The 14,220-nt window shown below is 40.8% G+C and overlaps 1 protein-coding gene across 2 annotated transcripts in view; it reads right to left on the reverse strand.

The window, feature by feature from the left end:
* invs (inversin) overlaps nt 1-14,220 on the reverse strand; it is a 34,879-nt gene that overhangs the window by 17,918 nt on the left and 2,741 nt on the right. Inside the window, exons 3-5 of one of the 2 annotated variants that reach the window (XM_088084542.1) lie at nt 5,862-5,961; nt 3,666-3,829; nt 598-771 (exon numbers count right to left, since the gene is read on the reverse strand). In XM_088084542.1, coding sequence (XP_087940668.1) covers nt 598-771; nt 3,666-3,829; nt 5,862-5,961 — 438 coding nt within the window. Of the gene's footprint in view, nt 1-597; nt 772-3,665; nt 3,833-5,861; nt 5,962-14,220 lie in introns of both variants that reach the window. The other variant, XM_088084541.1, reaches the window with a different exon arrangement.

Genomic DNA, 14,220 nt, shown 5'->3' on the forward strand with positions numbered 1-14,220 from the left:
TATTTTTTATAGGTCTGTTCAGGTAGCTTTACATGTAGAAAATGTCATTGCTTGATATTTTAGTGAGACATGTATTTAATTGCAGTTAATATTTAAGTATTTTGTCCTGTTCTGATTGTTTTACTTCTGTATTCCCAATATTATCTGTAAAACATGGAAAAAATTATGTTTTGCAAGATATCATGAGCCCATAAAAATAATAGCTTTGATAATCATGACATAGATCCCATTCAGAAATGTTTAAACTGGAAACTGATGCAGCTTATTACCAAATGACTGCCGATTTACTGCATTTATCCGCAGAGAGCTCAAAAAAAGGAGTCGGCAGGTATTTGCTTTATATTTGTATATTTGTATGTCTTCCTGATTGTTTATAAAAAGCAGTACAGCGTTAATCCTGCAACTGGCTGTCGATCTGTAATAGTCGGGCTGAAAGTCAACGGGGACAGGTATATTTCGTTTCAATCCCCCACCCGCTTTCTTTCCACTCTCCAAGTAGCCTCCATGCGACGTTATAATTGAAGGAGGGCTCGTGGAACTACTAGTGAAACATGGCGAAACAACCTCCTGACAACTTTTTTGTGTGTTATTTAGTACCTTGTTCTTGTCTTGTGTGTCAACCTCTCCAGGTCCGATGTGTTTGAGCAGCAGGGCGAGGGCTTTCGGGGAGGGGTGTCGGGTGGCCAGGTGTAGCGGGGTCATCTCCTCTAAATCTTTCTGTAGCCAGTTAGCACGCCGGGACAGCAGCAGCTTCAGGAAGCGCCCATTACCCTGCGACACACAAGCAAAATTTGCTCAGAAAACACCAATTCACCTTAATACAGGGTTTCTACCAAGTGGCAACATTTGAGGCTGAAAAATGAAGACAATGCCAATGTGATAAAAGCTGCAGTTCATTGAATGGCCACTTGAGGCTGGCTGCAAACAGAGTTAGTCCCATTAGAGTGCTCCAGGGATGACATTTTCCCTCGGTTGATTCAGACGTTGACATTGCCCTGGTCCCTTTGTAAAAAGCCTATGGAATTTTTCCATTGAATTTTGGATTATTGTAGAAAAAAGCTCTGTGGTAAACAAACAATTATGATACTTGCACATTTATGTTCAGCAAGAAAATCTTCATAAATGAAAACCACTCTCAGGATCTTTGAAGCTTTAATACAATCACCAGAATTAAAAAACTATTGTTAGGCTAAAACGAAGCACACTACAGTCGTGTTGTTATCCCTATGAGACTGTAAAGTCGTGTTCGGCGTGATGACGTTCTGTAGTTTTATTTAGCCATGTGTTAGCAACTGTATTTTTTGAGACGCATAAAAAGTTTGTGAGTGGGTCTGCTGTATTTTTTGTTTGTTGCAGAGCAAAACGTAAAAGTCTCTTCAGTTTGTGTTGATCACGGACGTTATCTCAGGCTTCGATACAAAAAAACATAAAAAAAAAAACATTGACTTTGAGACGAGGGAAATGGAGGTGCTGAAATGCTAACTGTTTTGTGGGTTTTAGGACACATTACTGGGCTTCTCTACAGTCTCCCATGTTAAAATGCTCGACTTTACAACAGAAATAAATTTGTTTACAGCTTGGTACAAAAAGCAGTTTTGGTCTCTAGTGTCAGTCTTGATGCTTTTTCCCTTTAACATGCCTTACCAGAGCCGCGACCTTCATTTTGGTGCAGAGCCCACATCCAGCTTTGTAGGGTCAGCCTCTCAGTTGAGCCATGTGTTATATTTGCTGTTTGAAAGTCATACAATGTTGAGCACGCACTTTCCAGCATGGGCGGATTATCAGAAAATAGGCCTTTGGGCACAGATGTGCAAAGGGCCCCACCACCTCTCCTACATAGGACCAAGACACACAGACTTTGTGGTGGTCAGTACATGTTAATTTGAGTGACATTTTGCAGGGGAAGGCCAAGGGGTGCTGGAGCCTGTGTCGTTATTTTGTGAACTCCTATGGTAGTTTTGTGTCTCTTTGAGGTCATCTCATTTCTCATTGAGGTCATTTTTGTCTATTTAAGGTAGATTTGCGTCTTTTTTGGATGTTTTGTGTCACTTTTTGGTTTTTCTTATCTTTTTGTGGCTTTTTTGAGTCAGTGACACTTTGGGCCTCAGGCCTGTGCTCAGTAGTAGACCGGTTCAGTAATCCATCCATACTTTCAGGCATTTGCAGATAAGTCTTTCATGTAACCTTAGACATGTTTTGGGATTTTTTAAAACATATTTTCAAAACTTTTCATAAAACATTATATAGATTTCAAATCATTTCCAGGCCTGGAAAACAGTTTTTATAATTTCTCATTTTTGCAGGATTTTAATGACTGTGGGAACCCTGTCAATATTAGTCATGAACCAGCAGATATCTCTCTCTCTTTCTTTCTCTCTCCCTCACACACACACACACACACACACACACACACACACACACACACACACACACACACACACAAACACACACACTCCCCAGGCTTTTAGCTGTGTCTGGTTCAATCTTCAGGTCATCCATCTTTGTTTGCTCCTCCTGCCTCTCAGTTCAGCGTCTGTGATGAGCTGTTAAACAGTAAACTCTGCCTGTCGTCCCTTCTACATCCTCATCATCATCCTCAGTTTCGGTCTCTCACCACCGAGCCTTCCGGTCATGTATTGCGCAACAACTGTCAGCGGACGGCAAGGTGTGTGTGTGTGTCCACACGGGCATGACCATGTCCACATGTCAGTGTGTTTTGTATATTTGCCATCCTGCAACCACAATGCCACAATCTGACGGATCTATCTTGTGTGTGAGTATGCATCTAGACTGTGAGAGTGTGAGTGTGTGTGTGTGTGTGTGTGTGTGTGTGTGTGTGTGTGTGTGTGTGTGTGTATGTGTTGCCATCCTCCCTATTCTCAGTCCAATTAGATCGGTAATCCCTGGCCTCTCTTCCTGTCTCAGCCATTTATTGATCAGATGTCAAAGAGACAGGGCTTCCCATCACTAGCATCCCCCAATACACACACACACACACACACACACACACACACACACACTTTCTCCAGCTATGTGACAGAGCCCAATAACCTATTACCTCCCCTCTCTCTTCAGTGATATGATGATCCTGTATCAGTACACTCCCATAAAAGACGCCACCAATAAATAAATGAGTTGTAAAGCGATATAATTAGCACCACATCCCACTGTTCCCCTTCTCCATCCCTCGAGAGAGAACCGAACACCCCGTCTCATTATTATCTTGTCTCTTCTGACTGTTTCTCAGTCTAGACTGCAGGGATAAGAACATTATGCAGCTCTTCTTTCAGAATTTTACCGTCCAAAATGCTGTGAAACAAGATTTTCTTCATGCAGAATAATTCTTTATTTCTAAGAATGTGTGTAAGTGAAACTCCTGGCTATAATGCCAATGTGGTGGGACTATAAATCAGTTGACACCCCCCTCCACTCCCCCCCATAAGCCCTAAAGCTATAACTACAGCCACTAGGGGGCACTGGCTTCCCACTGCAGCTTATGGACTGTCAAAGCTTTTTTTGCCATTAAACCTCTATGAGATCACATTTTGTCTTCATATTCATTCCAAATTTATAAACACCATATCCACGTCATCAACCTTATGCCATAAAAAGAGCTTAAATATGTGCAGCATTTGTGCGTATGTCTATGTGTATATTTGTGGCACCTTCTGTGCGGCAAGGTGCAGAGCGGTCCGCTGGCTGTGGTCCGTCTTGTTGACCGATGCGCCGGCCTTCAACAGAATCTCTGCGCAATCCAGGCGGTCGGCCAGCACACAGTACATCAAAGGGGTCCGGCCAAACTGGTCCTCACGGTCCCGCAGTGACGGCTCTGCTGCACACACACACACACACACACACACACACACACACACACACACACAGCACAGTCAGAGAGTGAGCGTTAATAGAGATCAAGATCTGGGTCAATAAGTGTTGAAGTACAATTATGTGGCTTGTGTTGGAATTTGTCTTAAAACTGTTTTTTAAAAGGCCTCTGTGTACTTAAAATGCAGTCTTTTACTGCTTTTGTTTAATAGGAGTTCCTCTTCCACTTTTCTAAATTAGTCAATTTATTTGGGGGCAGCTGGAAGTCGTCATAAGGAAATACTATAACACTGATAACCTGGGGAACACATTGCATCCTTGCAAAGAGAATTTATGTTGATCATTTGATGCTCTCTATATCAGGGCTCCACAATATATAAATATAAATAATAGTTTTATATATGGTCATTGTTACTTATTGTTGGTCATGTTCACACAAAACATTACAATAATGCACTCAGGCATTTTTTTCAGTTTGTAAAAAGTTTAAAACATAACTACGATTCTTTTTCCCCCCTCTTTTTTCCATGGAAAAAGGCAAGCATATTAATTTATGATTAATTGGAGAACTATCAAATCATCTGTTCACAAATAACTCCTAGTTGGGTTAGTGTCCCTAAACAACCTCAGTCTTCGAGTCTGGCTTTGAAGAAAGTGAAGCTAAGTTTCACTCTCAGTTTAGTTTTAAAAAGCAAGGTTTTAGAGAAAATGCATGTGTTTGGGAAGAACTGAGCCTAACACTGAATAAATGAGACTCAGGTTATACTGCAGGGGACTGTGAGAGTTTGTGAACGGATGTTTCGATATAGGTTTGCTGTTGTTAGACAAAGCGTCTTCTTTTAAATGTCCCCAGGGTGTCCACAGATCTTGGTAAAACTATTTTAACTTCATATGCACCCTGGGCATGGAATAAGCTTAAATATGTTGTTACCTTAGAAGAACTCCCTTCCTTGAGCTTTTTAAAAAGTCTTTTAAAAATTCCTTGAAGGAAACATGTTGCTGCTTTATATAGTCCTTGACCCAGGTGGAACGTGTATGGATGTTGCTGGTATGGCTGGTATACCCCTCTGCCTTCACTACTTTTGTGTTTTACTTTTTGTGTTTGTAACTGATTATGCTGATCGTGCTGCCTTCTCAACCAAAATTCTCTGGAAAAATAGATCTTTTATCTCAATGGTATTTTCCTGGCTAAATAAAGGATAAATAAAAATAAAATTAATAAATAAACATGGTTGCTAATCAATCATAATATAAGTTTTCTGTGGAGGCATGCAGGTAAAACAACAAGTTCAAGGTACAACAGCATGACTTTCTGATTTACAAATGGTCATTTTGTGAGTGAAGTATTCCTTTAACCATTTGAAACATGGATCAACATTAAATAATAAATAATTATTAGAATTTTATATCTAAAATTATGTTTCAAGTTATTTTTATTTAAAAAAATTCTCATTATTATTATTATATTTTAGCAGATTTTTAAGGTAATTTACTGTTTTTTTCTCTTTTTGTGCTAACTTTCTTGTAACCTTGTTTATTAAAGAAATCAATCCAATTTGTTTTAAGTAGTTAATGACAATAGCTCGTGGCCTTACTTAATTTTTTCTTTTTTTTTTGCAGACATTTCTATTCTTAACCTGAGCAGGACTCAATTTTCGTTATATTCAAGATTAAAAATCAAAATGGCTGAATGTCCACATAATGTCATTTCTTTCGCAGAAGGGTGGACCATCCTTTTTTAGCAGGAGGACCTCGGTTCCAGCTTCCATGCTGACGAGCACCTGCTCTGCTGTCGTCTCTCTGAGCAAAACCCAAATCTCCCACCAGCTGCTGCAGCTGTCCCTGCACTCTCACCTTTTTATAAACAGGGCGAATGCAAAGAGATGCTCCTTATAGAAAAAAACTCCACATTGCTACACATTAATGTGAGCTAAACCCTGTGTGTTTGTTTTGATGGCTCTGTGTGCTCTACCTGTGATGTGCAGTTGATGTGGTAAAAGATAAACCTGTAATATGTTTAGAGGCTGGTTGTCTACCTGTGATGAGTTTGAGGAGGGCGCTCCGGTCTCCGTTGACGGCTGCAGCATGAACCTGTGAGCCCAGAGACGCAGGTCCCGGGCTGGACGTTGCTGAGGCCTGAAACAGAAACATATGGAAGGTCACAATTCAACCTGCAGAAACATAAACTCAGCTGTTAAACACGGTGACACTAAGCTGAGTCTAGACTGCTTCTTTACCATTCATTTACCCCCAAACACGCCCAACTGTCACTCTAAGTCATTCATGAATGATGCTGGAGTAAGCCACATTTAAATGGCTTCTACTACTGAAATAGGTTAAGCTGGAAATGTCAAAATCACTCCCAGTCTGCGAAAACAACAAGAATTGAAAGAAAAAATTACTGAAAGGAGCAGTATGTAAGATTTAGGGGATATTGTTGCGTTCAGCAAGGGGGATTGCAGATTTCAACCAGCTGAAACACCCCAATTATAATTTCACACATTCATTTATTTGTGGCAACGTGCCACAATCAAAACATCTCCCACCCGAACTGATTTTATTTTTTTTTGGAGCTGGACCGTTCATCAGTAGAATTGTTGGAATATATATTTCGTTCGGTTATTGACTGCACCACACTGTCAGAGTGCAGAACGCACTGTGGGCACAGACGGAGCAGCAGAACGTCAGGTGCCATTAAAGTCAAACGCTGATTACAACTGGGTCTAGCTGCTCCATCGATCTGATTGGCTCCGACCAGATCGACAGATCAATTATCCATCCCGCAACTCAAGCTCGTCAAACTGCTGCAGATGGATAAAAGAACTCATGATGATTTCTGCCTGTGCTGTGTTTACAGACCCACAAAAACATCCGGATTGAGCTGAATTATCCGCAAAGGTCTCTTCCTCTCCAAAACATACAAATCAGGTGATTTAAACTGGCAAAAATGCTGAATAGCAGTTTCACAAAAAAAAAATGTGTTTTTCAGATGTTGCTCATCATGAAGCGGCTTCTTGCTTCAGTGGCTGTTGTGAAAATGCATTCGGTCCTATCAACATGTTGGAATCTGTGGACGAGGACCTGCTGCATACAGCTCATTCTAAGGTATGGAAAACACAATGACTCTTATTTTCAGGTGATTTTCCAGACACCATTCAAAATTCATTTTTATTTAAGTGTTAAGGGTTTTTTGCCCATTCAAGTTAAGACAAATGTCATTCCACAATGATCTTCCAGTCTTGCATGTGCAAAACTATGTGGAAAAGAAAAGGGAAAAAAAGATTAAAAAAAAAAAAAACAACATCCAAAATTAACTGTTCAAACAAGAAACTATCAAACATTTAGAGATAATCTTGATAAAGAAGCCTCTTTTTTCTCCTAGACTTTCTCCAGATAACTGGATCATTTCTATAGACAGATGTCATTGTCTTTATGAATCTTCCATATATACAAAATCCATATCTATTTTTATCTTTCTGCTACACTAAAAAGGACAGTAGAAAACAAAATGGAACTGTTTTTATATATCCTGTATACACTGGTTGGACAGAAATGTCTTCTTCTAGATTACACATATCGTCCAGTTTCATCAATCAAAGGTGAAATATCAGATCTCAGCTGAGCACATCTTTGCTTTGTAGAACATTATATACAACATTTACAACCATTTTCACTTCATATCATTGAAGTGAAGCATGCCGTTTTGGTTTGGTTTGGAGTGATACAGGACTAAAAATAAATGCATTATCTTTAAACATCAATCATATCCCAGGTAGATACCAGAGACCTGAAGCTGTTAGCTGGTCAGCCACACAATAAAACAGATACTTTCCAATATTTGCTTACAGAAGGGAGTGTGTGTGTGTGTGTGTGTGTGTGTGTGTGTGTGTGTGTGTGTCTGCTCATGCTGTGGGGGCTAAATCTCTTCCTGGCCCCACTTAACCAGAGCCCAGTGAAAGCTGGGTAATCTGCAGACAGGAAGCAGCTGGGGAGGGGGAGACCCTGTGTGAGTGTGTAAGAGGGGGGTCTCTCTTCATGTCTTATTCATGTCTCATTAATACTGCAGCATGCCTTGCTGTGTGTGTGTGTGTGTGTGTGTGTGTGTGTGTGTGTGTGTGTGTGTGTGTGTCTGTGTGTGTTTAGAGATGTGGGACAAGCCCTGCGGGGCACAACACAGAAATCAATTATTGCCCCTAAACACATAAACGCTGGAGGCACAAACTCATGCCACAATCTGAGATTTCTCCAAAACGTTTCATTATTCGTCACTAGATTGATTCATGCTACCAGTTTTATACAACTGATAGGAAATATTGAAAAGGTATAGGCGGGCTCATTACTGCGATCACAGTCCTGAAAACTTTGAAAACAGAACAATGTGCAGGGAGGAGGGAATACACCGGTGTCCTCCATCCTTCCTTCTCATCCCCCTCTCCCTCCGCCCGCCATCACCTCATAAAGTGCGCTCCTGTAGACACTGCGTGCAGCATGGCAATTACCCATCATGCTCGCTGCTTTCTCACGCTCTGCCAAGTTGTGGCAGTGACTTTAAACAGGTTAGTTAGTACATTTACTGCAAAGAAAGCGTAAAGAAAGATGGTAGGTGCGGCACATAAAGGTGTGTGTGTTTGTGTGTATGTGTGTTTGGCACATGATATCCCACGTCATGGGAAGTTATTTTCCGTGAGAGAGAGTTTTTACAGGGGCTTTGCCGAAACCAACCACAAACATCTCTAAACATCTCTAATTTACAGTGATTACTCAGTCAGCAATGTGTGTGCATGCGACACACACACACGCAGTCTGAAAATACTAATATCTAACACATGCAGAAATAGAAGAGATGACTTGGCCGCACTGTTATGAAGAGTGACATCATGATGTTAACATCCTCTAAATATGGATGGATTACTGAACCAGCCTACAGGACACAGGCCCAGGGACCCAAAGCGTCCAGCCCCACCAGCCCTCACTTGTAAAATGTCACTCAAAATAATATTTAACTATCAAGGAGAGACTCAAATGACCTCTAAGAGATACAAAGAAACGTAAAAGAGACACAAAATCTGTGACATACTGCAAAGCTACACAAAAGGGTTACAAAGAGACACGAAACAAGCACAACTACCTCAAAGAGACACCAAGTTTCCCAAAAATGCCCAAAAAAGCACAAAACTATCTGAGACACAAAACTACATCAACGAGATGCAAAACTATAAATGACGCATATGTTCACAACAAAATGAGGCAGAAACAAAAGGAGACACAAAATGATTACAAAGTGGCACAAAACTACCAAAAAACAAACAAACACAAAATGACCTCATAGAGATACAAAAGTAGTAAGTACAAAAAACAAAACAACCACAAGAAGACAAAACTATGTCAAAGAAGACACAAAATTACCTCAAAGAGAAACATTGACTCACTGACACAGTGCAACCAAAAAAGACACAAAACTTCATCAAAGAGACACAAAATTACCCCTATAAGATACAAAATTACCTCAAAGTGACAAAATGACTACAAAAACACACAAAAATACCACAAGAAGATAGAAAAATATGTCAGAGAGACACAAAATTACCCCAACGAAACACAGATATACCTAAAAGAAACCCCAAATTACCCCTAAGAGACACAAAACAACCACAAGACACAAAATGACTGCAAAGTGACACAAAACCAATAAAAAAAAGACACCTGAGAGTGATACAAAATTATGTCAAGAGATATAAAAATAGCAGAGAGAGACAAAACAATAAAAAAGACACAACACAACCACAAGGAGACACAAAATGACCTGAAAGAAAAGAAAAAGAAAAAACAATGCATATATTTACTACAAAATGCCACAAAACCACAATAACATGATACAAAAAGGGCGCAAGAGGCACAAAACCACAACAAGAAGATAAAATCTATAAAAAGATGCATTTAACGACTACAAAGAGGTGCAAAAACCACAACAAGGTCTGCGTGTCCTGAGAGGTGATGGGGCCTTTCTCATATCTGTGCTCAGGGGCCCGCTGCTTTATAATCCACCGGTGCCTCTGAAACAGACGACTGACATTAACTGCCTCTTGATGAGATCTCATTCCAAACTTTCCCTTTACTTTTGTCGAATTATTTTTCTGCGTTTTTTTGGAGTCAATACAAAAGCCCCCAGTTGCCACAATAAAAATATGAATTGATTGATGAATAATCTGAGACGCAGGGAAAAAATAATAATTTGGCCAAACAGTGACACAAGGGACACAAGTCGATATCTGAATCTATGTGAGGGACATTCATATTGCCAAGAGCGGGCAATTAGAGTTTCATGAGGACCTGAGTGTTTTGGAAACACCTACAGTGCATCCAAATTTGGCTAAAAAGGCTCTTGCGATGCCGTGTCTGAACTCAAACAAAGGAGGGTGTAAAAACAACACCGGGTCCTGTTGAGAGGTTTGGAGTGGTCTCATTTAGCCATTCATACGTGTTCCTCAGGGAGCACTCCGCTTGTTAATACGAAGACAATAACTCAGAGTAAGCTATTGATCACGGGCGGAGGTCCAGACCTTGTGATTGTGCATCTGTATAAGTATCGATTCATGCTGATGCTGACATTATTTAGTCTTTATTCATATTCGGCTTCATATAACCGCCGCCAGTTTGACAAAGAATCCAGAAACTCCCGCCAAACCTTTCAGCAACACTACAGGAGAGCCGTAACACACACCGCTGCCTCCTCACACACACCGGACTGCAACCAACACTTCAATTGATGCTATTGAGACAGACAGGCAAAGAAACCGGGGAGTCAAAGTGTGTGTGTGTGTGTGCGTGTGTGTGCTTGTGTACAGTGTCTATTTGTTTCTTTAACTGTCTGTCACTATGAAGGTGTCTGCTTTTGATAGAGGACATAGCTGAGGCATACTGGGTAAGCAGTGGGGAACAGAGCCTGAGCCTGTGGCCTTTATTTCAATTCTAGACAAACAAACACACACACACACACACACACGCACAAACCTACACACACTTTATATATACTCATATCTTTATAAAGTTTATATAGTTATAATAAAGTGTTTTTAGGCTTTCAGCCAACATGGGGCTATTACCGGTGCCTTTACCACCTACATGTCTCTGTGTGCGTTTGGGTGTGTGTCTCAGTTAGGAGATAGAGGCTGCAGGGATCAATCCCCGGCTTTTGACTGACAGCTAAAGAGGTGGGAGGAAGGATAATATCAGCCCACAGGGATGCCCAATCTGCGCAGCCCTATTTCTGGGGGACTTCATGGATCCCAAAGGACCAATGAGCTGGCTCCCTCAGCTGGGGGCTGGGCCCTGGGGCACAGCGGGGCCAATCAGCGGGGGGCGAGAAGGCTGAGTGACACATAGATCGGCTAATTTACATCATTACCGCAATGCATCCTGACAAATGAGCCCCCGGGGTGTGGGCCAATCACCTGGGAGAGTAATGCAATTAGGCGGGACCACAGCTGTCAATCTCACAGCCACGGGGGTCAGGTAGTGACGCCTGTGGCTAAAACACCCCTGCCTGTGGTTCACACCCAAACCGTATATACATGCACACATATATATGCATATAGAGAGGGGGACAAATGCAGATATGATGTGTAGGATGTGTGTGTGTGTGTGTGTGTGTGTGTGTGCGACTGCTTGAGGGACACAGAATAACTACACAGTGACACAAATCTACCTCAAGGAGACACAAAATTACCAAAAAAGACAACACAAACACAACATCAACTCAACAGGACACAGAACTAACTCAAAGAGACAAAAAAACTACCAGAAAGAGACACAAAATTACCTCAAAGAAGTACAAAATTACCTCAGTAAGACACTTTTTAAGTTAAATTTCCACATCATTACATTTGTTATCCTGTTTAGGTTTATCTTTACACTCCTTGTAATTGCACTATTATGCACATGGGCTTGTATATATTAGCTAAAAATTGTTTAATTAGGGCTTGTACATACGTAAATCTATAATTTTCTGTTTTTATTTGTTTTTATTTTTTTATATTTAATGTTTAATTCCTGTACATTAAGAGCAAAGTTAACTGGAGAAAGAAAAACAAAAACAAAATGACCTCATTAAGACACAAAATGACCTCAGAGACACTAAATTACCTTCTTAAGACACTAAATTACCTTCTTAAGACACAAAATTACCTTAAAGAGATATTAAATTACCAAAAAATGAACAAAACTACCTGAAAAAGACACAAAATTACCAAAAAGGCAAAAATCTATCTCAAAGAGGCAGAAAAATTACCAAAAAAGTCAAGCAAAAGTACTCCCAAAGAGACATAAAATGACCTTGATAGGACAAATAACTACCTAAAAAAAGACACAAAAGTACCTCAATAAGACACAAAAATATCTGAGACAAAAAAATGACCTTAATAAGACACAACATTACCAAAAAAAAGACTCAAAACAACCTCAAATAGATGCACCTAGGTATTAGTTGTTGAATGTGTGTGTGTTGAGTCATGGTTGGTTCTCTATCTGTCTCCTGAGGGTGGAGGAAGTCAGAAACGGAGGTTGTGTGTGTGTGTGTGTGTGTGTGTGTGTGTGTGTGTGTGTGTGTGTGTGTGTGTGTGTGTGATTGCCCAAGGGACTCAGAGATTGACTTGTGTCCTCTGCGGACTTACACCTGAGCGCAAGTGTGTGCATATCCGCATACGTCTGGGTGTGTGTGTTTACATTTGCCCATGTGTTTTTGGCCCACTGGGGCAGCGTGTTGTTTACGCTCAGAGTCAGAGCTCTGTGTGAGAACTATGACAACAAAAGGGGGAAGAGGGCGGAACCGTGGGGGAGCTAAAACTGGTGCAGAATAGTCCTGCGTTTGACTGGCATGTAAGCGAGCGCTGCTGGTAATGAGGCTTATCTTAGTCTCATTAGGTGTAGTGATATCATACCGGAGCACTCCGCTGAGTCGATAGGGTTCTGCCCAGCATGTTGTTAATGTTTGTGGTGTGTGTGTGTGTGTGTGTGTGTGCGCGCGCGCGTGTGCGTGTGTGTGTGTGGGCTGGTCGATGCTACTGTGACTGGCAGACTGTCAGGCAGAGCTGCAGATTAATCAGAGGCACTAATAACACTCAGGCTTTGTCTCAAAACACCTTTGCTCATGTTTCAAATGAGAGGAAGAGATCATCCAGAAACACCCAAAAAAACATCTGCAACGGTCAGCTGATATAGTCACAATGTGTGTGTGTGTGTGTGTGTGTGTGTGTGTGTGTGTGTGTGTGTGGTTTAGATGTTCCTTGAGACACTCTGAGAGTTAAGGGAGCTGTGTGTTTTGTGTCATCCCATTATGTCACTAATGAGCCACGCTCGGGGGGGGGGTTGCAAGGCGGACAGAAAGAGACAGACGAAGAAAAGGAGTGAGAAGAGGTGTGGAGAGAACGAGGAGGGAGACCAGCTTGGGGACTTTCTCCTCTACCCTCTATATCCTTTTCCCAACACCTCTGAGTCTAATTGAACTAAAACTGTGATCTAATTAAATGTCCAATTAAAGCGCAGAGAGCAATGTGCCCACCGGCGAATCAGAGTACAGGGACATAATCAGCTGGAAAAACAAACAGAAAAATCAATGGAGGCAATGCGAAATGGAAAAAGATGGAGAAAACAGAAAAGGGAGGAGAGGGCAAAATAGGTAAGAGGATGGACAGATTAAATCAGAGTGCAGGGAGAGTGATGGGGGTGTGTTTGCTGCACGGAGTCTGATAAGATTGTGCATTACATCCTTACACAAAATAAACATCCGATGGTTACAGAGCAAAATACCTACTCATATGTAGCTTAATCTGTCTCACAGCTGAAGACAAAACACAGACGTTAAAGATTAAGCTTCACATTTTCTTGTGACATGTAACAACAGGCCAGATTTGAAATGATCTCTGAAAGAAAGATTTATGACGCTGTGCCTCAATGTGCCAATCTACAAAGGAAAAAAACGGCTATTATTAATCATTAATTACTAGTGTAAGTGTAAGTTGGTGGTAAAGGATTCTCAAACGTAAAGATTACTTTGTTTTTCTTTCATTTTAAATTTGATGTTTTGATCATCCTCAAACTTTAGGGCCCGTTTTAATATTACACATACTCTGCGCCAAAAAAAAAATTAAAAATCAAGCTTTAAACTGGATGTGTTTTAGCGACACATAGAGAGATCACATCCATAAATCATACCCATCATCAAACACTGACAGAAACTTCTAGTGTTTTTTTGGGGGCTGCTGTTTACTTTCACTTTAGTAGAACTTCATGTCTTTTCTGCAAGTACAATATCTACTTGTAGAGGTGACATGTCACGCAGGGCTTTTTGTTTGTTTGTTTTTAACTTGTGGTGTAAAAGTTTAAATAAAAGTGAGTGCA

Source organism: Plectropomus leopardus, chromosome 11, assembly GCF_026936395.1.
Source record: "Plectropomus leopardus strain MGB_pleo_1.0 chromosome 11, ASM2693639v1, whole genome shotgun sequence".
In the NCBI taxonomy this organism is placed as follows: domain Eukaryota; kingdom Metazoa; phylum Chordata; class Actinopteri; order Perciformes; family Serranidae; genus Plectropomus; species Plectropomus leopardus.